Source organism: Perognathus longimembris, chromosome 20, assembly GCF_023159225.1.
Source record: "Perognathus longimembris pacificus isolate PPM17 chromosome 20, ASM2315922v1, whole genome shotgun sequence".
NCBI lineage: Eukaryota > Metazoa > Chordata > Mammalia > Rodentia > Heteromyidae > Perognathus > Perognathus longimembris.
In genome coordinates this window covers 37,697,108-37,723,079 of record NC_063180.1, presented here as the reverse complement: position 1 = coordinate 37,723,079, position 25,972 = coordinate 37,697,108, and the positions used below count along the sequence as shown (strand labels likewise).

Sequence of the window (25,972 nt, the reverse complement as noted above, 5' to 3'; positions counted from 1 at the left end):
CATACTTGAGGTGACTTGTGAAAGGCTTCCTATTGTCAAAGTGCTTTGAAATCACCCCAGCCCAGAGCAGTGTCTTCTTCAGTGAGAGAGTGTAACACCTCAAAACACACTGTAAAATGTACACACATACTCGCTTTTGACATTGAAGTGCTTCATACAGACAGAGACTGTATTCATTTCTTGATATAGGCTTATCTTTGTGTTGATTGGTCTTAAGACTGATACAAATTAAAAGAAAGAAAAAACAAAGAAAATCCATCTGACGGCTCTGAAAAGAGAAAAAGGTATAGATAAGCAGAGAGCCTAGTGAAACACAGCCAAAGCTGCTTGAAAAAGGCAGAGGAGCAAGTGCAGGAGCAGAGATGTAGTAAAGGGGGTGAATTTGTCCTACATACCCTGTATGCACGTGTGGAAATGTCACAATGAAACCCTGCCTTGTTGTGAATGTATGCTGATTGAAAAAAAAAAATGAAATTGGCAGACAATTTTTTGATCACTATGTAGTTCAAAAAAGGTATTTTTTTCAATTACTAGGGAACAAGCAGAGAAAGCTTTGTGGTGTCATGTGGTTAGGAAAAAGCCAGTCAAGATCTGCAGTTACTAGAGGATGCTGTAGTTGTCAAACCAGATCAGACCAGGGAACAGAGTTGCCTCTCCCTTTGAACACAAACACCAAGACCACCCCGACCATTGGTGAATTCGTTGCTAAGCCTTCCCTTAAGGCAGACAGTTGATGTTGTGACTCAGAGCCTGACCCAACTCTAGTTTTCTCCTTTCACCAGTTTTCCCTCTGGTGAAACAGGAAGAGCCATCTCGCCAGAACCTGCAGGTGCCATCCAGTAGCCAGCCGCGTTGCCTCACGTGACTGATTGCCCTCAGTCAGAAATCTTGACTTGCAACTTTGCAGGGTGGGTCTCTGAAAGAATTTCAGAGCTCAGGTTAGAGATGAGGTGTGCTGCTCTCTGATGAGAACAAAGCTGACTGGGACGCAGGAAGACTCTCTCTGACGAGCTCCTCACAAAGCCAAGGACATCTTTTGTGGACCACCAGTTTGGCAAGGTAGGGCTGGCTTGGTAGCACTTGGGAGCTTTCAAACAAGGTAGCCTTGCTGCGGGGGGGGGGGGGGGGGGCGGGGGGGGAGGGGGGAAAGAGGCAATTATCTGATGGAAATGCTCCTGTTTTATGATGCCGTGAGAAAGTCCCAGAGACTTGGAGCCCAAGAGTTTTACTTCAGTGGTGTTTAGAAGTAGAAAGTACAGGTTGAGGCTAAATGGCTCCTGTATTAGCTGCTCTTTGGTGAGTTTAAGCCGACTGATGGAAAGGAGTGGGGAGAAAGGTATAGGCAGGGAACTCACAAGAGGCGGAATGCTCACACAGTGTCACTTATTAGGAAAAGAAAAAAACTCAAGGTGAAAGGCATAGAGTGACCATAGCTCTTAGCCAGGCAGCATGGCAAAAGCCATTTCAGACCTGTTCCCAGTTCCTTAAATTTACAACAAGATGGGACTTGATAATCTCATGCTAGCAGACTTTTCTAAGCTGTTTCTCTCCTGCTCAATAGTGTGCCTGGAAAAAATGAGCCCTTTAGTTCTAAACTGTTCACCTTGTGCCAAAGGAAAAACAATGAAATAAAGAAAACTTTATTTTTCACTAATCTGAACAAAGGTTTAGCAAAGATGCCATTTTAAAAAGCACGTTTAGGGTTGGGGGTTCAGTTCAGTGGACGAGTACTTGCCTGAGTCCTCAGCTCTGAAAATAACCCCAAAAGCTAAAAAGACAAAAGAAAAAAAAAAACCAAACAACAACAACAGGTAGAAAGCATGTTTATTTTCCGAAAATCTTTCGTCGCACTAAGGAAACAAGATCTTTGGGGTTTTCCTCTATGATGAATATCGATTGCTGGTCAAATTCTTTAAAGAAATAATAGGTACCCATATGGGTAATAATTGTTTGTTCCTACCATTAAAATATTTATGCCTTTTTTCTAAAATGTCAAATTATTTCTCTAATAATTTTCGGTTCATTAAAAAAATCTTATATCTATTAGGAATGACTTATCATCTATTGGTTGTAATCTATATGTATTACATAGTCCTTGCTGTGAGTCTATACATTTTACTGTTTATTGCAAGGATATGGGGTTCATTGTATTAAGTTTTCAGACAAAGAAATGTCCTGAGATTTCCAGTGGTGGAACAGGGAAGTGAGAATTTTGACTATCAAATCTTCTGCCCTGAGATACAGATTTCATCCTCTGTTGTTCCTATCCTATCCCACACCGTCCTTGTCATATGGACTAGCATCTACAATCATACTCAAACCTTTAAACTTCGTATCTCATAAAGGACCACGAGTGGGTGAATGTATGTGTGTCTGTCATAACGTGGGCTGCAAAGACTGAATTACATGCAATGTCCTGCGTCTTGCAAATCAGTTAAAGTCTTCCAACCTCAATATCCTTATTTACAAGCTGTTATCATTCAGCCCAATCATGCAAGGTTATAGAAAGACAAGGTCTGTCAAATGCTTTGCACATAACCTGACCAATGACAGGCTCTTGACCAATAGTATATAATTCTCCGTTTAATAATTGTTGTCTTCAAGATTTGTTTTCTTGTTTGACCTATGACTAAAACTTCAATCAAAACAAACAATATGCTGATGTGAAGAGCAAACTTAAATTGTGTGAACTCTCAGTTTCCATTTGTGATGTGTGCATCCTAAAGTTATTGCTGAAATTCATGTTGGATCACAGTTGAAGAGTTTCATAACAAGTCCTTCCTGTTCTGTGAATTGTACCTGGCTTTACCTAGGTTGTTTCCAGAAAGATCTGCTTTATGAGGAATTCTAGTCTATGACCAATTTTATAAGAGCAAAATTCCATGACTCCTCTAATGATGTGCGTAAAATAAGGTGTAAGTTGGATTTCTTGAGTGGTTGTTTAAGAGATTACAGTATTGTAGTAATTTTTAAACACTTGAGTGTGTGTGTGTGTGTGTGTATGTGTGTGTGTTAGCATTTGAATTCAAGGCCTTGAACTTGCTAGGCTGGCACGATACTATCTATAGTGCCATGCCTCCACTAGTTGATATCTATGTATATCTATATCTATATATACACATAGTTATTTTCAAGTAGTTGTACAAGAGGTTACATGTCCATGTATGTGTAAATACAAACTAGTTTCGGACAGGGTCTTATCCCCCTCACCCCTTGTGCAAACTGGAGCCTTAATCTGCCTACTTTAGATTCCCAATATTGCTGGAATGTAGGCACATGTCTCTAGTCCAGCTTTCCTTCTCTATGATACCGAGTCTCATAGAGATTTCTGTATGTTATTCTCTCTTTCTTAGTCTCCCTAGGATGATAGGTTGTGAGCCATCATTGCCCGGTGATTTTTAAACTTGTGAAACCATTATTGATAACCTCAAACTTGGCTGATTTCAAATTAGAATACACATGCACCCCTGAAATAACAATTTCAAAAAATCTTGATATATATTGATGGTTTCCTTTTTCTTCCCTTCCACCTGGTATAACTTCTGTCCATGACCTACTAATTAATTTGGTAACCCAGTAGTGATGGTTTTCAAAACTGGATTAAAAGTAAAAACTGGGGGCTGGGGATATAGCCTAGTGGCAAGAGTGCCTGCCTCGGATACACGAGGCCCTAGGTTCGATTCCCCAGCACCACATATACAGAAAACGGCCAGAAGCGGCGCTGTGGCTCAAGTGGCAGAGTGCTAGCCTTGAGCGGGAAGAAGCCAGGGACAGTGCTCAGGCCCTGAGTCCAAGCCCCAGGACTGGCCAAAAAAAAAAGAAAGTAAAAACTGACTAGGGAACTTTATAGGAACTGTTAAAGGGAATATAATAAGCCATGTGTCATTACAACAAGATAGCCATTTGGGTGTCCCTCATGGAAAAATCTTTATCACCTCATTATTCTTGTATCTCTACATATTAACTCAGATGTGGTAGGTGAAACAAGGTAGCATCCAGATCTGAACTGTCCAATATGTAGCCGGTGAACACAGGTGGCCACTGAGCACCTGAAATGTGGCTGGCCCAATAGAGATCTGTTTGAGGTGTAAAACACATAGCAGGTTTTAAACACTTACTATAGAAAAAGAATACACAGTATCTCAATAATGTTAATATTTATTACATATCAAAATGATATTTTGGATCTATTGGGTTAGATAAAACCATAAAAATTAATCTCACTATTTATTTTTACTTTTAAAAAGTCTAACTAGGGCCTGGGAATATGGCCTAGTGGCAAGAGTGCTTGCCTCCTACACATGAAGCTCTCGGTTTGATTCCCCAGCACCACATATATGGAAAACGGCCAGAAGGGGCGCTGTGGCTCAGGTGGCAGAGTGCTAGCCTTGGGCGGGAAGAAGCCAGGGACGGTGCTCAGGCCCTGAGTCCAAGGCCCAGGACTGGCCAAAAAAAAAAAAGTCTAGGAAATTTAAATGATATATGTAGTGTCCATTTTTGTTTCCTTCTCAGCAGCATTATTTTTGAGGAAAAAACATAAAATATATTCATGACCTTGAGATGAACAGTGATTTCCTTTTATGTTATTGTTGTTATTAAGTAGTTGTACAAAGGGGTTACAATTCCTTAAGTCAAGTCATGAATACAATGCTTCTCGATCAATGTCATCTCTTCCTTCATTCTCTCCTATTCACCCATCTAGTCGCTACCGTCAAGTTCCACAGGTAATTTTTTTTTTACTGTTCCTCCAAACAAAGATTTCTTTTTTCTTTCTTTTTTTTTTTTTTTTTTTGCCAGTCCTGGGCTTGGACTCAGGGCCTGAGCACTGTCCCTGGCTTCTTCTTGCTCAAGGCTAGCACTCTGCCACTTGAGCCACAGCGCCACTTCTGGCCATTTTCTGTATATGTGGTGCTGGGGAACCGAACCCAGGGCCTCATGTATATGAGGCAAGCACTCTTGCCACTAGGCCATATCCCCAGCCCCAAAGATTTCTTAAATGAGACAAAAGTACTAGCATGGTGGGAAAAATGTATACATTGGACTGCATTCAAAGTAATTTTAAGAAACTTGTGTTACTCAGAGAGTAAAAGGTAAGCTATAAAGGAGAGGAAATGTGTGATATACATATAAACAACAGAAGTCATACCCAAAACATAGAAGCAAATCAAATCTTGAAAGATAGGTCAACACCATAGAAACACAAGAAAGCAGTTAGAATAGGTACTTCTCAGAAGAGCATTTCCAGAGAGCCAGGAATCAGGGAGCATTCTCAACTGCATCAGCTATGGGGGAAATGCAGATCAAATTGACAATGAAGTTTCACTACAGACCCAGCAGAAGGGCGGATAACAGAAGTCAGTCGTAGTGAGGAAACTAAGCACACACTCTTGTGGGAGTGTGTGAATTGGCACAACAGCTCTGGAAAACTGTCCAACATTATCTGTTAAAGGTAAATAAATGTATGACTTATGACCTGGCACATCCACTTTCTAGGTACATGTCCTATGGACATACATACGCATGTTTACCTAATGCCTATTCAAGAGTGATCACAAGCTGGATACTGTGGCTCATGCGCATAATCGTAGCTAATCAGGAGGCTAAGATCTGAAGATCATAGTTCAAAGCCAGCCCAAGCAGTAAAGTCATGAGTCTTTTCAATTAACCACCAAAAAGCTGGAACTAGAGCTGTAGCTCAAGTGGTAGAGTACTAGCCTTGAGCAAAAAAGCTCAGGGACAATGCAGTGCTTAGGCCCTGAGTTCAAGCCCCAGGACTGGCACGCCCACAAAAAAGTCTCCCAATTCACATGTAGAGCCAGGGTTGGGGACCAGTGCTGTAACTGGTGACAAGTGGCTCCTTTAAAGACATAGCCCCTGTGATATGACCACTGTCCTTCAACTGGGCCGCAAGAGGGCCTGGTATCTTTACTCAAGTTACTCTAACATTGAAGGACTAAACACATGGATGAATCTTAACGATGGAAGGAGTGGCACAGAAGCTCCTTAGAAAGCTGGTCAGGCAACTGAGGCCAGCAGTGGACTAGACGATGAAGCCAAGCCCCATTCAAGGCCTACTGAATTTTTCCAGTAAAGCAGCAATTCTGTATTTCAGATGTTGGCTCCAGTTGTCTTAAAGCACAAACCAAATGAATTAATAGTACCAATTTAGCTAGCACCAAGTTTTACCATCCATTTTACATTTTTGACTTAAGGAAACCTTGAATAGCCTAATAATTTTGTTTACCTGTTTCTGCTTCTGCAGGGATCTTGTGGAAAGGAACCCATGAGCATATTTATGTACATGAAAGAACCAGAGTCCCTTGGTAGGAAGCTGTCCTATGTCCTCAAGGAAGTGGTCTTTATTTATCTTTTGTTTTATTTTCTTTTGTTTTTTTTTTGCCAGTCCTGGGGCTTGAACTCAGCGCCTGAGCACTGTCCCTGGCTTCCTTTTGCTCAAGACTAGCACTCTGCCACTTGAGCCACAGCGCCACTTCCGGCTTTTTTCTATATATGTGGTGCTGAGGAATCAAACCCAGGGCTTCATGTATACAAGGTGAGCACTTTACCAGTAGGCCATATTCCCAGCCCTCTTTTGTTTTATTTTGTCTCTGTTTTCTTAGGTATGATTTCTTAGGCCATCATATCTGTGGTAAGCTTTTTCCTTCTGCAAAGGAGGTTTTGGGGCATGGCTTGGTCAGTAAACTACTCTAGGTTTATAGTCTTCCTTTCTGAAAGGGGAGATATTGGGTAAATATTTAACTGTTCTGCTCTTCACCACTCCATTCACTGTCCACCTCAGAGAAGCATTCCTTTAAGTCCTTCCTGTCCTGATGGAAAGAAGGAAGGAAGAAAAGATGGAAGGAAGGAAAGGCGGGAGGGAGAGAGGGGGAAAGTTGTACCCAGCAGGCTTCTGGCCTCCAATTTTGCATCTGTCCAGAAAATCTTTCAAACTCACTTTTCTTCAAAATCAGAAAATATGCTAATCAAAGCTAATCCTTTGAACCTGGCATAGTGGTTTTCACCTATACTCCCAGCCCTTGAAGGCTGAGTGAGCCAGGAGGATTGTGCCTGGGTTACAAAGTGAAACCCTGTCTCAAAACAAACATGGGGTTCATTTGTATCATTCACAGATATTGACATGATGAAAAACAAAAATCACGTCCTGCCAATAATCACATTTTTTACTGAGTGTCTAAAATTGACAGCTTTAGCAAGTGCTTTTGTTTGTGAAAATCTCATTTTTCTCTTGCAAATGAAGGTCTGAATAATTCGTATTACGGTGGGATTCTGTGAGTGAATGTTTATGGATAAAACTTTGTTGCTCAAGATGTGTTGCACAGTTGGTAGTTATTTTAGTCATTGTTTAATTTTTATAATGGCCTATGAAAAGCTGGGATCATGGTTCCAAATTTTCAGCTGCCAAAACTGACTTTAGCCGGGCACTGGTGACTCACACCTATAATCCTAGTTATTTAGGGGTTGAGATCTGAGGATGACAGTTTGAAGCCAGTTCCAGCAGACAAATTCAAGAGTTATCCTCAACTAGCCAGCAAAAGCCAGAAGTGGCTCACGTGGTAGAATGCTAGTCTCGAGCAAAAACAGCTGAACAAGTGCACAAGGCCCAAGTCCAATGCCCAGTACCAGTACAAAACAAACACCCAAACCTGTCTTCACTTCCTCCCGAATCAACTCTCCCTGGCGTACTTGGAGCTTTGGCTCACCTCCTTCCCTCCCAGCATAAGAGGCAGCACCTAACTGAGCCAGAGGGCTGGCCTCCAGGCTACTTTTAGTCTGTTATCCTTGCCAGCTCTATGATGGAGGTGAGTGTAAACAGCCTGCTGCTGCTGACACTAAAAGAGTCAATAAGATAGAGGAATAATGGACTTCCTGCCTACAAAAAGGAGCTTTCTCTAGGAGGAGTGGCTCAGCTGACCATCCTTCTCCTTTCTGTCTTGGTTAAGCGGCCAGTCTCTGGTGGCTGGTCAGCCTGAACAGATCTCCAGAATGCTGGAGACCTCTAGAGTCGGAGGCCTATCCTGAGGCCCTGGAAACTGGCTGATCCCCAACCCTGAGAGGTCCAGGACCATATGGATGTCCGTGTTTAGCCCTCAGCCCAGGCCCTGTTCTTTCCTGATTGGCTAGGAGCCTGATGCACACGTATGTCTTAACTTGATTATCCTAACGATTTCCTGAGCTGTTTCTTCTTGACTGTCCCTAGGCCTAGGAGTATACTCTGCTGCCACTTTTAGATAGACTGGGATGAGAGTCTTCCAGGTCCTGGAAGTAGGCTCAGAGCTGGTTGAGCAGAGAATTCCAGGAGCCCAGTCACCTCTAACAAGTATAAAAAGTGGGCAGAGAGTGTGGGCATGTCCCCTTGGGCATATGGAATCCTCCCCCATGGAGAAGTGTGGCCAGAGGGGGGGGCAGAGTGAAACCTTTGATATTGGGGCCAAAGTGTAAGAGAGACAGGTGTTGAATTTTTGTGGAATGTGTATACAGCACCCCTTTTCTGCCCTGCTCTGTAAATACCCATCTCTCAGTGTCTACTAACCGCTCAGCTAAAGTCTAGGTCACCAATTTCATGAGGTGACAGAGGTGATCCCTAACTTCATGTACCAGCAGGAAGAGACATTTACTGAGAGAGAGGCAGACCAAGTTACACTCCTCCTAGACAAATAACTTCACAGCGGCTCTGGACAGTGTAGAAATAAGGCCAGGAACAGAAAAGAAAAAAAAAAACTTGAGTAGAAGGAAAGTTAATTGCAAAGATAAGACAAACCTTCCCCATAGAATGGACAGGGGGCAGGAGCCGGTTATCCACCAAGTTTGGGGGGGAGGGGTGTCTCCTCGTATCCTCCTCAGAAGCTGGGGCTAGGTGGGAAAGGGGCAGTTTATTCCTTTCCCATGAAGGACCGCAGCATTCCAGTGGGTCCAGTCTGGTATGGATGGGGAATAAATAAGCGTTCAGGGGTGATGGATGCTTCGGCCCCTGGGGGAGGGTGCAGCACAATTGGAGCAGCAGGCTGGAGAAATGGTTCATTAGTATAATGGCTGCTTAGCAAGCACAAGGTCCTGGATTCTAATCCCAGTGCCACCAAAACACAAAACCCTATCATAATTGGAACAGCATAATTTCATAATTGCCACGTCAGTAAAACCACCATCAAGGCCACTAACTGCAGCTGTTTTACCATCAAAGGTCTCTGAGTACCAGGCGCTGGTGGCTCACGCCTGTAATCCTAGCTACTTGGGAGGCTGAGATTTGAGGTTCAAAGCCAGCCGGAGCAGGAAAGTCCGTGAGACTCTTCTCTCCAAGTAACCACCAGAAAACTGGAAGTGACACTGTGGCTCAAGTGGTAGAGTGCTAGCTTTGAGCTGAAGAAGTCAGGGACAGCTCCCAGGCCCAGAGTTCAAGCCCCAGGACTGACCGAAAAAAAAAAAAAAAAGGTCTCTGTGTGAGTGCCGCAGAAAATCCACTCAGGCTTAGAGTAATGTCTCATGGATATTTTTGGATAATACTTGGCATATTCAGAGTTGAGAACATGTAAACATTTTGTTTTCCTTCAGAGCATCCCCTCCTTTCCTCCCTCCCTCCCTCCCTCCCTTCTTCCCTCCCTCCCTCCCTTCCTTCCTTTCTTCCTTCCTTCAGTAGAGTCTCCCTCTGTAGTCCAGGCTGACTTTTACCTCTCGATCCTCCTGCTTCAACCTCCTGAGCTCTGGAATTACAGGTGTGAGCTACCATGAGTAGCTCAAGTCCTTTCTTTTAGATCACCCTAATGATGATAAATATAAAATCTCCTAACATGAATGGCACAGAAGAGCTCTGAATTCTGTAATCCTCATATAGTCCCTGAAGCCACCCATATGGGCTATGAGTATGTCAGTGTATCTCCTGTTCTATTGCTCTCACTTTACACTGTCCCGGGGACTAATGATTTAGAGCAGCACTTCTGCCAACTTTTAAAGAACATTTATTTAGTTGTGGTACTGGGGATTGAATCCATACCTTGCACATATCAAGAACACACTCTATCACTGAGCTCTGTTTTAGCCTATAAAGAAATTTTATTATCTTTTTTTGTGTGTGTGACTGTAGTGGGGCTGGAACTCAGGGCCTTGAGCTCTTGCTTAGCTTTTTCCCACGAGGCTGGCACTTTACCACTTGAGTCATAACTCCATTTCTGGCTTTTTGCTGGTTAATTGGACTTAAGAGTCTTATAGAATTCCCTGCCCAGGCTGGCTTTGAACTCTGATCCTCAGATCTCAGCCTCCTGAATAGCTAGGATTGCAGGAGTAAGCCATAGGTGCCCGGCTCAAAGAAAACATTTTATGAAGAAGTCCTAGGGACCCATGGACTCAAAATAAGGACCAAGAAGAGTAATGCTTTTTACTGTTCTAACATTTCTTATGATTTACAGATCCAGGAAAAAAGCAGGAGAGACTATACAGCTTAGGCCACTTGGCTGTGCATCCTCTCCTTTCCCTACCCTTGCCTATAGATGGCCACACCCACCACACCCCGTTCTCATCTGGGGATTACTAGAATCTTGGTCATCTTGTTCTTTCCCAAAGCATGCTTCATTCTGTGGGGGCAGCAGGCTGTACAACAGGAAGCCCTACCTTTATGCATTACATAAGCACATATTTTAAAATACTAACATGGAGGACTTGCTTCATCAGTGTACCTTAGTAACCCTAGTCCTTATAAAAAGGTTACCTGATCTCTCTCTCTCTCTCTCTCTCTCTCTCTCTCTCTCTCTGTGTGTGTGTGTGTGTGTGTGTGTGTGTGTGTGTGTGTGTGTGAAACGTGCTAATTCCTGCTTGACCAAGGTATGGCTTCACACCCTTCACTAGGTCTTTTGTAAAGAGACACCATTTGGTGACACGGCCCAAGACAGGTTCCATGATGTAAGAAGCCCATGAGTTACCCTGTACCCTGCCAGGCCAGGGGGTGCTGAATTGCTGCTCCCTGCCCATACCTGCTCTGGATGCCCTGGAAACTCATGATGGCATTGAAGATCAGGGCTATTCAGATGGCCACTGTACCATCTAGAAGGCCAGAGTGCTAGCGATGAGGAAGGGAGAAGAGTGACCTCAGTGACTCAGTAGAGTCCTGCAGTTTATCCTCCATGTATCATAGTATAGCCCAGATGTTCCACTAAGTGATTCAGGGGGTAGTCTTATTTAATCCTGACCTAAACTTTGCAAAATCAATGTCATTATGCCCAGTTCACAGTGAGTAATTTGAGCATTAGGAAATGTCACTTGCCCTAAATTTGGGAAAAGGTGGCAATCAGATTTCCATACTCCTATTTTTCTTTTCTTTTCTTTTCTTTTTTTTTTTTTTTGCCAGTCCTGGGGCTTGGACTCAGGGCCTGAGCACTGTCTCTGGCTTCCTTTTGCTCAAGGCTAGCACTCTGCCACTTGAGCCACAGCGCCGTTTTCTACATATGTGGTGCTAGGGAATTGAACCCAGGGCTTCATGCATACGAGGCAAGCACTCTTGCCACTAGGCCATATTCCCAACCCTTGTTTTGTTTGCTTGTGCTGGTATTGGGGCTTTTTTTACTCAGTCCTGGTGCTCAACCACTTGAGCCACAACTCTGCTCTCACCTTTTTGGTGGTTAATTGGAGATTAGAGTGTCATAGAGTTTCCTGCCTGAAGTGGCTTGGAACTAAGATCCTCAGATCTCACTTTCCTAAGTAGTTAGGATTACAGGCACGGGCCACCTGCAGCCAGCTTCTCCACATCCCTATTTTTCATGAACCACTAAGGCCTTAGGTTCCCACATATTCTGTCCCCAAATTCCTCCCCAGTGCCTTGAAATGGGAGAGATGTGGGCACTCAGAAGGTAAATGCTGTCATTGGAACTGCATGGCACTAAGCAAGAAGGTCTCCCCAGAACTTGACCTTGGGTGTTTGCTTCACACAGCTTGTGCTGCTTGTGTAGGCTCCCTTAGGGGAAGAAAGAAGAAAGAAGATATGGGTAATGCCATGTAGGAGAGAGGACAATAGGCACCCTCCCTCAGAATCTTGCTTAAGTTTCTCTCTAATCTTATTATTTTACCCATTGCACTAGAGTTATAAGTGAAAGTTGCTATAGAGCTAACTTAAGCCCTGGGTCTGGACAGCTGATCTCTTTTAATCTTCTTATCTCTTTTAGTCTTTGCAACAGGCAGAATCAGCCCCATCTAACAGAAGAGCAGGAGTGGCCCAAGACCACTTAGACATAAAGTGATCAGAAGAGCGCCCCACTGGGCTAGCCTCACTCTGGAGCCATACTTCTCCCTTTTTTTTTGTTTCCTACCCTTGCCCCTGTTTTGTGGTACTGGAGCTTAAACTCAGGGCCGGAGCACTACTGTCTCGTAACATTTTAGTTCTACCACTTGAGCCACAGCTCCATTTTCTGGCTGGCTTTTTTTGGGGATTAATTACAGATAAGAGACTCATGGACTTTCCTGCTGGGCTGGCTTTGAACTACAATCCTCAGATCCTCTGATCCTCAGTTCTCAGATGTTGCTGAGTAGCTAGGATTACAGACATGAGGTACTAGTGCCTGGCCTTTTCTTTGTTTTTAAGTGAAAAAAAAAATCCATGTTTATATTTTAGCTCCCTGAAGTTTGTAAGCTGTGTGAAAAACAGCAAGCTCCTTGAGGTGATGTGTGAAGAAACGGCATTGTTTTATTGGCTTTTTTATTTTTCATTTCTTGTTTTATTTGTCGTTTGTATTTTGCCCTGTGTGTGTGTGTGTATGTGTGTGTGTGTGTGTGTGTGTGTGTGTGTGTGTGACTTGTGTGGCTGACCACTTTGTTTTCTAAGAGGATGCGTGTTGGGAAAGCACCTAGCGTAGCCCACAGGAGGCCTGTCAAATTGGAAAGCAGAGCCAGATGACTCACACTGGGCTGGTGCGTCCACAGTAGCAGTTTCCAGCTCTGTGGCTCCTGCTGGACCACTCACTTGTGCCCGAGACGAATCCCAGGGTAATGAGGGAGGCCAGGGTGACTCACGGGCAGGAGGAGCCTGGAGGAAGGACCCACAGCACAGGAGTGGAGGCTTTGGTGGCAGTTGGAAAGGAAATGCTGACACGGCGCTACCTGAGAGAAACTGCCTTCAAAGGCAGAACAATCACCTGTGGAACTTTCCCGGAGTTCTCCACCTTTCCTTGAGCCCTACAATTTCCATTTAAGATTTCTCTGCTCTGTAACTTGGCTTTACATGCCTTTGGTGGCAGTCACACCTGTTTTTCGGCACTGTCCCAGGGTGAGGAGAGTGCCTGGCTCACTCACGTGCCTTGGACCTCTGGAAATCTCTGACCCAGAATCACACAGGCGAGTAGGCTTCAAGAACAGGAACATTCTGGGAAACAGCTCCCTGGAAGTTCCTGTCATGTCTTGTTTTTCTTACTTTCTGACTACGAAGTCCATTTATGGAGAGATCTTAGGAACTTGTTATCCTCCTAAGAAGACAGACTTTGTCTTGTCTCTGAAGGATGTGTACCGGTTGTAATAAATGCTCATTTATTATAGCTTGCCTGCTATCCATCATTAACATTTTTAAATTAATGAATTAAGTGTCGGGGGGAGTTGCTGGTACTGGGACTTGAACTCAGGGCTCTCACTTGGCTTTTTCCACTCAAGGCTAGCACTCTAACCACTTGAGCCACAGTTCCACTTCTGTTCCATTAGCTTTTGTACATGAAACATTTATTTTAAACATTTGCCTCTTAAAAAATTACTAATGTGGAAGTGAAGCTGTGGCTCAAGTGGTAGAGGGCCAGCCAGCCTTGAGCAGAAAAGCCAAGCAAGCAAGAGCACAAGGGGGCAGGGACTGTGGCTTAGTGGAAGAGTGCTTGCCTAGCATGCATGAGGCCTTGGGTTCGATTCCTCAGTACCACATCAGCAAAAATAAAATAAAATAAAATTAGTACAAATAAGAGGAAAAAATAAAATTATTTTGTAAAAAACACAAGGCCCTGAGTTCAAGCCCCTACAGTACGGGCACAAAACAAAACAGAACAAAACCCCAAAACAACTTCATGATATTTAATAGCTTGACTCCAGTTTATCATTTAGCCAACAGGTAATAAAGTGCTTTACAAGTATTTCCCCTACAGGGAAGTGCAGTTGCCTCTCTCTTTTGTAGGTGAGGAAACTGAGATCAGTCAGCTGTTGGGAGCATGGCCAGTTAACTGTCAGAACTGGCAGCCTAGCGCTCCAGTGCCTGCGGTGGCGGCTGTTACTCTGCTCCTCTGACATATATTGGGCACTGACTGCATACCAGGTGGGAGCGCCACTGTGGACTGCGTACTGCAGTCCCCACCCTCCTGGACCGTGAACCCTAGGGATGGAGTCTTTGCATCAAATATCACAAGCATAGCATAACATTTTTCTTGTTTGTTTTTATCCTTGAGTAGTTGTATGGGGTGGCATGAAAAATCGGATGTGTTGTGAAGAAGAGAGCAGGAGTGATAGCATGTCACAGGACATGTCATGTCTCTTTGTGGGCACTGGGAGGGCAGCGTTGAGGAAAGTTCCCATAAAGACCTTCCAGACAAGTAATGAAAGAGGCGAAGGAGGGACCAGGAAGGTGAAGGAGGGCCTTCACCGAGGTGATGTCAGGTAGATAGAACATTCTGGAAGGAATGATCTAGAAAGACACTTGTCATTGCTCTCAAGGACCCGAGAGCAGTGAGATCCCAGAGTGAAGGAAAGGGAAGCATGGAGAGCTAGGCAGGGCGTCATTGTCTTCCAAGCATCTCAGCTCTGGGAGTCTTCAGGGAGAGGGCAGGAAGGGAGAACGAGTCTCAGCCAGGCCAAGGCACCATGGACTGCAGGCCTCCGGCCCAGCCTTGCCCGGGTGGAGTTTCTTCTGCATGAAGTAGCAGCCAGGAGCTCTGCCTGGAACTTTTCTGGGATTTAACCTTCGTTAGCTCAAGGTTTAGCTTAGGAAGGGGCTGTGCGATGACATTGTAGAGGAAGGCTCTTGTCAAGTTTCATTGCACACCTTGCACTTGGGAGTGTTTCTGTCTCAGAAGGGAGTGAGATTCCTACACAGATTACAGTGGCCAGTTGGCATATTAGGAAGTTACTAGTCTTGCAGGCAAAGTATCCAGCCATGCTTAGCAACAATGGAAAGAATTGATCTAACACAATGTAGCAATTGGCTGACTCATGGGGCCATGAACTTAGATTATAGAATTGGTGGCAACTACAGGGCAAGCCCATCTTCTAGAACTTCAAGTCATCATCTGACCTATATAGCACAGTGAAGTAATGTCTACACACAGTCCTAGGAGGGAAGACAAGAGGGATTTCCCTTGTCCTGGGAGCTGCGAAGGTCTTCTGGACCTGCTCAAGATACCCTCCAACTTCATTCTCTAGCATTAGAATTGGCGCATAAAGATAGCTAGACTTCCCCATCAAGGCAGATGGGCCCAATCAGGATTGTATTAACAAGGGATGGGCCTGTGAGAAGAAGCTCTAGCTGAGAGATGTCCTGTTCTATTTTTGATGGTACTGGCCTTGGGCTTGCTAGGAAGGCACTCTACCACTTCTGTCTTGTGAAGATGTTTCCTTGTCACTGCCCTCTGTCTGAGAGTCATGTCCTACCACAATTTCCTCCTGTTGGCATGCAATTAAAGAAGAGGATGAGAGGATGGAAGGACACTTTCCGGAAGCTGCTCAACACCCCAGTCTGATACGAAACTCCTTCCTCTGCAGAGTTGTGGTGTTGCTTTTTTTTTTTTTTAGTACTTACCAAAAACATTGCTTCAAATGATGACAAACTTGTGATCCAGATGGTTTTATTTCTTCAGTCCTAAGGTCAAATTCAATGATGTCCACCTAGGAAATGGCTCCCAGGGTTCTGTACTCCCAGGGTCAGATGTAATGAGCCGTAACCTCCTGCATTAAACTGTCTTTCTGTGAAGTTTTGGCAGCTGGAATTGAATTGGATTTCGCCATTGCAGATGTGACAACGCGGCGGGGGCTGGATGTCCCCTCCACGATTGGTGCTTCCCTCACAGTACAAAAACTAACTGCACACATTTTTCTTGTAAATATTTCTTCTTTCTATTTCTCTGTCTCTCTTTGTAGCACTGGGGTTTGAACTCAAGAGCCTGTACTTGCCCAGCAGGTACTCGGACACTTGGAGCCTTTCTACTCTCATTGTTTCTTTGAATAGGGGCCCATAGTTATTCATAAGCTGGTCTGGATCTTGATCTTCCTGTTTGTAGCTGGTAGAATGGACGTGTATCACCCCTCCCAGCTTCTCATTGGTCAAGATGGGCATCTTGTGAGTCTTTTGCCCAGGCTGGTCTTGAACCATGATTTTCTTAGTGAGCTAGGATTACAGATGTGCGTCACTATGCCTGGCTGCAAATAGTTCTTATTTAAAATACTTAAATATTTCTGCTTTTAAAATTGTTTCAGAGATTTTTTGAGTCAATAACAATTATACTTAGTTAAAATAAGTTTATATCAATGAAAATTGCAGTACTCAGAGATTGCATAGCAAGTAAGAAAAGAGACTGAGTGGCTGAGCAGAAATAAGGGAACTGGGTGCATCCCAGGAGTAAGTACATATGTTTGCTTCCAAGAAGACTCCAAGTGGAGACACTGGACACATAGCAATGGTCCATTTATTTATTTATCTTAATTGAAATTTTTTTTTTTGCCAGTACTGGGGCCTCACAGTCTTGCTTGGCTGTTTTGTTCAAGGTTGGTGCTCTACCCCTTGAGCCACAATTCCACTTCTGGCTTTTTGATGGTTAAGTGAAGATAAAAGCCTCTCAGACTTTTCTGCCTGACTGGCTTTGAACTTCAGTTCTCAGATCTCGGCCCCTGAGTAACTAGGATTGCCAGCATGAGTCACTATCACCGGGCTTACATGTTTATTTTATTCATGTTTATTTACTTTTTATCCACGTCAACTCCATACACAGTGGTGACTTTCCCTGCCTTCTCTGAGTGCTGGACACTGCCTCCAAAGTGGCATATCCAGCACACCTGAGTCAGGGAAGGTGACTGAATCATGCTGTACATTGACTACAGGTGAGCACAGGCTTAGAGCTTTAGAAGCAGCTTTCAAGGGATCAAGAGAATGCGAGCTATGTCCCCACTAGCCTGAAGTCGCCTGGAAGAGCAGCAGAGAGCACCTGTCCATGTCTCCTCATCGCATTTCTCTGTTTAGTCTTTGGTGGCAGAAAGACTGGCTGAAGGACAGACTGGGTTATCTTCACCCCTGCCTACAGCTACCTGTTGGCTTATGGATGTCTAGTAGACACTAGAAGTCCCCCGGACTTCTTCCAGCACCACCCCTTCACACCTTTTCCTCTCTGGCCCCAAAGCCTAACAGAGGAAGCCCAACACCTCTACATCTCATTTGCAATCTTCACTCCACCCCATTTGCTCAGTCTGTATAAATAGGGCTCACATTTCCCTCTCAGGGTAGAAATTAATGTAGTGATATTGTTACTGGTGCACAGTTGCTGAGGTGAAGATCCCAGGATCTTGGTGTCTTCAGCCAAGAATTAAATGAAGACATACACATGCACAGAAGTAGAGTGGCAATGTAGGAGCTTCATAGAGGCAAAGCACACTGCTAAGGGAAACAGCGGGCTGGAGGTGGGTGGCTCAAGAGCAGATACACAGGTAAGAAAATTCCAGCTTCCTAGGATCTGGAGAGTGTAGATGAGTTCATGGTAATGACAGTGGGCTGGCTGATCCAAGGGAAATATGGGATTTGGGGGAGCAATCTGTGCATGTGTGAGATGCCACCCTTAAGTACAAGTTTGTTGAACAAAAGTCAGGCCAAGGATGCTTACAGTTCCGCTGTCAGTACCTGCTGACCACTAATTAATGACCCTGAGGAGGAGTGACCATGGGAGGGACTAGGGAGCACATAGAAGTCCAGGTGTCTCCTAGGGTGTCTCTAGGAGAAAAAGTGGGTTTCGGTAACTTCCTCTGTCAAGGCTAACCTGTCTTCACATGATAGTCCATGAAAAAGAAGGCACCATTTCCCAAGGTGGCAGTCTTACCGGTGTACTGTGACCAGGGCGTGAGAGACGAGGTACAGCAGGGAATGCTGTTACCAAGGATGTGGGGCCCCTACCTTGTCTGAAGTCACTGCCGTAGTCCACTGTCCATCCATCCCTCTCCTGGCTGTGTTCTTACTCCCACCGCGCTCGAGCTTTGACCTCCAGTGCTTTGAATTTTCTAGTTGGTTTTTTTCTCCCCGCCCCCCATAGATCTCACTTCTCTTTTGGCCTCCCTTTATTCTCCATCCAATGAGCTCCCATGGAGAATGTCATCACCAACATCTTCTCCCCTTGCCTTCTCACCAACCATGCTGATCACCATAAGCTCTGGATGGCACTGCAGCCTGTCCACCCCTGCAAAGTGCGCTGCCTGCAGAGCTGTGCACACGTTCCTGCCCTGGGGCCAGATGTGGGCTAGGGCAAGGCTGAGCTCCAGTCTCAGACCACTGAGTTGAAGAGCCGTGTCTGCCCAGGGCCGGAGGGGTGGGTGATTGGCATGGCCGCCCTATGGCATGCAGGGGAACTGCTGCTTTCTTTTCTGAGTTCTACTTGAAGTATTTTGAGTGAAATTTCACAATGTTAGATGAATGTGAAGTATTGATTTGACAAGTCTGATATATTCTTTTCCCATTTGTCTAGAATGTTTCAGACGTTTAAAGAGTGGTTTTGGTTGGAAAGATTCTGGCTTCCTCCAACAATAAAGTGGTCAGATCTAGAAGATCGTGATGGACTCGTCTTTACCAAGCCTTCTCATCTGTATGTGACAATTCCATTTGCATTTCTCTTGATGATCATCAGACATTTCTTTGAAAAGTAAGTATTGTTGTGTGTCTCTACTTTAGACTTGCACCAATTGGATGACGTTCTTAGAATCTATGGGTTACGGTTGCCACATAGGAACTGAAGATTCTTAGGCAGAATTCTTCCAGTCAAGTATGCTCTCAGCATTATTTAGAAATGGAACCAGGTGCTGGTGGCTCATGCCTGTAATCCTAGCTACTTAGGAAGCAGAGATCTGAGGATCATGGGTCCATGAGACTCTGATGACCAATTAACTACCAAAAAGGCTAGAAGTAGAGCTGTAGCTCAAGTGGCAAAGTGCTAGCCTTGAGCAAAAAAGCTCAGGGACAGTGCTGGAGCCCTGAGTTCAAGTCCCAGAAACAGCATATAATAAAAGAAACAAAACAGGAAAATTAGTAGGAATGGGGCTGGGAATGTGGCCTTGTGGTACAGTGCTCACCTAGTTAGTAGACATGAAGCCCTGGGTTTGATTCCTCAGCACCACATATACAGAAAAAGCCAGAAGTGGCACTGTGGCTCAAGTGATAGAGTGCTAACCTTGAGCAAAAAGAAGACAGGGACAGTGCTCAGGCCTTGAGTTCAAGCCCCAGGACTGGCAAAAAAAAAAAAGCAATGTGAATACCACTGAGATCAAGACAGGTTAAAGTGGATGGCCATGATTGATGCATAATGTATTTATACACTAATTTGTATAATTAATATGTCAGGAACAATAATAGAGGACATTAATTAGTCTTTCTAAATTACTCAGTGTCAATAGCACTTTGGAAGTTCATTTTTATCTTCCACCATGTTATGTATGTATAGATCTAGATATTCATCCCCAGAGGGCAGTGGGAAAGCTGGAGCTCAGAGATACACTGTTATTCTAGAATGCCTGCAGAATAACATAGATGGCTCATTAAAGACAAAACCAAATATTGCTGCACAGCACAACTTATTTTAAAGGTTTACTTAAAGCCTTTGTAGCGGTCCTTTATCCCAAAGTATAAAGAAACTGAGCAAAAAATTCAATTTGCTTTCTCAGAAAATCATAAACTTCTTTTTCGTGATTTAATTTAAATTGATGTTTCTTCCAACTTTTGATTAAAACTGTACTCGTGTTCTGATAACAAGAGATAAATTTCCTATAATCCCTGGTGTTGTCTCTGTCTCAAAAAAAAAAACTTGCTCTTAGGTCATTAATTTATTTGAAAAAGAAAAGAAAAAGAATGCATGAGTGTCAAGAGCTGGAAAAACTTAAGACATAGTTTGATAAGATCATGTTCCAGACTAACTGTAATACAGATCATATGTTTATAACCATTTGCAGGGTCCTTATCTTGAACGTCTGTTTGACCAACCCTTATTTTATGGAATAGCCAAAAAAAGTTTCTGAGCAAATAAAAACTTTGGTTGGGCCAGCACTACTTTGTTGCTGTTGGTAGGAAGAGAAAGTCCCTGGATACTACTAAACCGTGGCTGAACCCATTTGTAAATGCCCTTCCTTTCAACAGTTAATTCTTTTTATTCACATACTTGGATTTGTCAAAGAATGCATAAATGAAGGAGAATTTTCTGCTGTGCTTTCAGAAGTAATTTATTACTTCTCTTTACAATTCAGAATTGCTTGTTTTTCTTGCACTTTATCTGATAATCTTTGCATTTGACATCTAGGTTCATTACTTATTCCAATTGCAGATTTCCTACTTTTTTGGTGGGTAGCTCCCTCTTCCAGTTTGGTCAGGATAGCAAGCCAAAATATACTTTTTGGTTGCCAAAGCAGCACAGCTGTTGAGGACCAACTTGTTATGTCTTAGTCTTGGCCTTTCCAACAGCAATCAGGAAGAAAGCCAATCCTATTTAATTCCTAGAGCCATTCTTGCTTCTCAAGGGATTAGGTATAAGCAGTACCCACTATCTCCTTATAACTGTAACTCCCAACCAATAACTCACTTTAGCTCCTTCCACTCTATGACACTACAGAAACCTACGTGCTGTTTGAGTATTTCTATCCTCTCTCCTTTCCCCTCTCTCTCCATTTCTCAATTCTTCCTTCTCTCTTTTCTCTTTTTCTTGCCAGTACTGGGGTTTGAAGTCCAGGCCAAATGAGTGCCCATGGCTGGCCCTCTACCACTTGAGTCACATCTCCAATCCAGTATTTGCTGCTTATCAGAGATAGAGTCTGTTAGGCTTTTCTGCCTGGGCTTGGTTTTGAACCATGATCCTCAAGACGCCAGCCTTCTGATTGGCCAGGATTACAGGTGTAAGCCACCAGCACCTGACTTCTCATATCTCTTTTAATGCATTGCCAGGAGACATCATTGAACATGAGATGAGATCATAATTTTCAAAGTATAAGTTTGCAATTTTCCAGGGCTTTTGTATCATTTATTGTGGATTCAACTATTTATAATTTAAAAATAAAAGGATACTTATACCTTGCTTCCTTATAGGAACCTACAGCGTAAACAATATACAAAATTATAATTGGTGTTACCTCAGTCTGAAGAGAGAAAAATAGAGGTTAGCTCTATGGCTAAATTCACAACGAATAGGTCTAGGCCTTGTTATGAAAATAGGCTCAGGGTTTCTGGTTTTAATGTTTTATTTTCCTGTTAAGTGAGTATGCTTTCACAGTGAATTACTCTTGATTATTGAAGGGAGTGAATGAAGCTTTGGGGAATAAAGAAGACATAGCTCAGAGACATGATTTCAAGTGTGAACATTTCTGAACTGTCTTAAGAGTTCATGTAAATTTGACACTGTTTTAGTATATTCATATATATATATATTTGGCATTGTGATTGGCTTATTTTATACTTATTTTATACTTTAGACATTAGATACTTAAGATCAGGAAGTGGTGATCCTTCTCAGGAGATAGGAGTAGAGAGACAGACGGACAGATGGACAAGAAACAAAAATATAGATAATTTGAAAATGACTGCTACTTGCTTTGTATTTAGGATTGCCTTTCCTTGCAAGTTTTAGCAAATAGCTTCTGATTCAATATTTATGTCTTTATTTTTTAATTTCTATTTCAAAACTAGCTAGTTGTAGTTAGTTTGTCCTCTGTGCATTTTTGGCTGTGTTTAAAGTGTGAGTTAAAGAAGATCTACTCCGTGGTCTCAGAATGAATTATAACTTCAAAAGTCCAAGGCAGAGCTGGAGGCGCTCAAACCAGAAGTGCACCTTCCTTTCCATTAATTACACAGCTCTGTCATTCCCACTCAGCACCATGAAGCCACGAAAGGTGGCATGTCCTTCATTTTGAAGGATGGGGGAGGAAGAGGAACCTCTACTTTTGCTATGGTAATTTGTGAGGATGGTATCACTTGTTGCCTTAGTCAGCATGGACCACAGTCCTCTTATTTACACTTTCTCTGTCTAGCTGAGTGACAGGCAAGAGCCACTATGCCCAGCTTTTGTTTTGTTTTGTTTTGTTTTGTGTTGAGGGGGAATTAGGACCTGAAGTCAGAGTTTCATGCTCTCAGCCAGCTTTTTTGCTCATGGCTGCTACTCTACCATTTGAGCCATGGGTCCATTTCCAGCTTTTTGCTGGTTAATGCTAGGTGATAATCTTGAGGATTTGTCTGCCCCAGCTGTTTCTGAACCATGACCCTCAGATCTAAGCCTGGCTCAGTACATTCGACTGATCACTGGCTCTTGGTCACATTAGATGCTCCGGAGCTGATCTCCACCTCACAAGTATACCTAGGATTAAAAGTGTGAGCCACTTTGACTGGCTCTTTCTCCTTTTCAAGACAGATTTTTAATTCAGTAGCTTGTTAATATTTATGAACATTTATATTAGATAGGGATGTCCTAGTTTTATTTGAAAAGGAAGAACGGAAGTGAATTAGGTAAGTGTATGTATGTACTTGCTTTGTTCTATTGAAAAGTGTTATCCCTGTCCTTGAAGTTAACAAAGAGGACTATCTCCCCCCGCCCCCCACCCCCTTTTTTTTTCCAGTCCTGAGGCTTGAACTCAGGGCCTAGGCTATGTCCCTGAGCCACTTTGTGTTCAAAGCTAGTGCTCTACCACTTGAGCCACACTTCTTTTCCCTTTTTTTTAAATTAATGATTTTAATATACATTTGTTCCTCATATCGTTTGGTATGCTATGGAGATGGGAGTTTAACCCTGTGCTTACAGTTTTTCTATGTTTATCTCTCATTGAAAGGAATGTTATACTTCATGTGGCTTTGAGATTGGATTTGTCCCATATTGCATAAAAAGTTCATTAAATTCTGCTCTGCTTTTAATTTTTTTCTTATTTTTAGTGAGTTTGAGAACACTCCATGTGAAGCCATTCATATTTGTGGGTTTTTTTAAAATAGGTACTTTTTAATATAAAAATTGTCACTAGTGGGTTGGGTAAATGAGCCAATTTTATTATGTGTCCAAAACCCTGAAAATTTATTTTTGAGACTTAGTTAATATTAAAAATACCCTAGTGCTCATATGCAGAGTGGAGATTGGACCTTTATACTAAAGGAGAATTAATGAACCATGTTCCTCAGATCATAGACAAAGACACAGCACACTGCCATTGATCTATATAGGAGCTCTTTGGTATGTTTTTTCTTTCTTTATATTTTCATAATTACCTTTAGCCCCATTCCCTAAGCCCATTCCTCTCCCAGCTGTGTTACAATGTTTTTATTATAATATGTTTTATGGCCTTTTATTCTTGTGTTCCTGGAAAACATGTTGTATTGTTAGTTAACATAAATGTATGGTACTAAGACCTAATTTTCTTCCTCCTTTAAAAAAAATCAGCATTGTGTTTTATGACCTATCCACATGGCTGTGTGTACATCTGGTGCATAATTAGTCTGTTTTTACATCTCTGAAATGCATGTGCTCTTTCCAAAGGAACTTAGTTCATCTGGAAGTTGGACTGGCTTTTACATTTTATCACAGCATCTTAAGAATTTTTCTTTTCATCTTCCCATGGATATGAAAATGAATCAAAGGGCTAAATAATCATTTATAAGCTTCTGCAATTTAATTAAACACAGAATCTCTTCTAAGTAAGTTCTAGAAAATTATAGACCTGGCAACAGTTAGAACTTTTGTCAGAACTGAAAGCGAAATAAGGTTATGCCAATAATTTTTATTTGTTTATTCATTTAAAATTAATTGTTATCATAAAGATGATGCACAGAGAGGTTAACGTTACATAAGTATTCTTTTTTTAAATGGAGACTTTCTGTTGCTGGATTGGAACTAATGAACTCAAATAATCTTCCTATCTTAGCCTCAGCCCTCCAAGTAACTAGATGTACAACCCATGCCATTACACCTGGCTTTACACATTATTATTTTAATAAAAACCCAGCAACTTCAGTGAGATATACATATAGTAAAGTTCATCCAATTTTTTTTGGTTTTGACAAATGGCTGCAGTTATTATTATTAAGATAGAGATTTTCATTAACTTAAAAATTCCATTGATATTTTCCTATCTACTAGCTTCCTCAAAACACTGGTCTTCCTGGAAGCACGAATGAGAAAGATTTTCTCTTTGCTAAGATTTTCTGTGAAGGAAATCATAGATTTTGTTAAACTGTGCTTGATTTATTTTATTTACCATATTGCTATTGAGAATATTTTTCATATGGGGTATATCTGTAGCTCCTTGTGATTATTAAGTAGTCTTTCAACATACAGATATACCACACCATAATTTATTAATATATTCACTAGTTGATGGCAATTTGTGTCACTTATAATGATGAGCTATTATGAATGAAGCTGCTGTGAGCATCTGATACAAGAATATGTGTGAACATATGCTTTCAGTTCTCTTGGGAAAGAGCTAAAATGTTTGCTTTTTTTTTTTTTTTTTGGCCAGTCCTGGGCCTTGGACTCAGGGCCTGAGCACTGTCCCTGGCTTCTTCCCGCTCAAGGCTAGCACTCTGCCACTTGAGCCACAGCGCCGCTTCTGGCCGTTTTCTGTATATGTGGTGCTGGGGAATCGAACCTAGGGCCTCGTGTATCCGAGGCAGGCACTCTTGCCACTAGGCTATATCCCCAGCCCCAAAATGTTTGCTTTTTAAAAGACACTCTGAGGGGCTGGGAATATGGCCTAGTGGCAAGAGTTTTTGCCTCACATACATGAAGCCCTGGGTTCGATTCCCCAGCACCACTTATATAAAAAACAGCCAGAAGTGGTGCTGTGGCTCAAGTAGCAGAGTGCTTGCTAGCCTTGAGCAAAAAGAAGCCAGGACAGTGCTCAGGCCCTGAGTCCAAGGCCTGGCAAAAAACTGGCAAACAACAACAACAACAACAAAAACCCAAAACTAAAAGACACTCTGTATCTATTCCATAGGATATTACCCAGCAATGACAGGGAAAAGAGCAAAAGTATTGTTAGAAACGCACAACTCTCTGGTGTCAAACGTGAGTGGGCACATGAGAGAGATAGGAGATTTCATCAAGGCAATTGACTTTTGCGCAAAGGGGTGCAATGCCATTACTCTACCCACAGCCAGCGGGCACACTGTGCAGGGCAGTTGCCTAGACTTTTATCCCAATCCAGTCTGTCCCTCCTCCTTGTCAAGGAGTTTGGTTTACAGTCTAACTACAATTGATTACCAAGGTTAGAAAGGTTAGAAAGGGGGCCATTCTTTAATTCCTGTCAAAAGTTTACTTTTTTTCCACCTAGCAATTATAGTTTATTATTTTAACTTCTTAAACAAAAGATTTATCTCCCTGACATGGCTAGCTGGCAACAAGCAGTGCAGATAAAAGTTACAATTGAAGTAATTAAAGCAAATAATCCCAAGAACTATCAATACACAATACCAAATACACTTTAGTTTGAAAGACTACTTTTTCTCACAGTATGTCATGGATAAATCTCAAAATGTTATGCTCAGTGAAAGAAGTTGAAGGAAAGAGGTTACATACTACATTGTACTTATATTCAATGTCCAGAAAAGGCAAGGTTATCAAGAAAGAAAGTAGATAGATTAGTGTTGCCTGGGGTAGGGTTGAAAAAAAACAAGGGTTAGCAGTAAATATGCAAGAGGTATCATAATGTGGTGATGGAAATATCCTAAAACTCATTTATAGTAATGCTTATGTAAATCAGTAAATGTACTATGTTGATATTGAATTGCATTATATTAATTAAATTAAAC

General features: G+C 42.6%; 1 protein-coding gene across 1 annotated transcript in view; it reads left to right on the top strand.

Annotated features, from left to right (window-relative positions):
* The first annotated feature begins 926 nt into the window (after positions 1 to 926).
* Cers3 (ceramide synthase 3) overlaps positions 927 to 25,972 on the top strand; it is a 47,033-nt gene continuing 21,987 nt past the window's right edge. Inside the window, exons 1-2 of the mRNA XM_048369519.1 lie at positions 927 to 1,059; positions 18,678 to 18,851. Of these exons, the coding sequence (XP_048225476.1) occupies positions 18,679 to 18,851 (173 nt within the window). The 5' untranslated portion in view covers positions 927 to 1,059; position 18,678. The remainder of the gene's footprint in view (positions 1,060 to 18,677; positions 18,852 to 25,972) is intronic.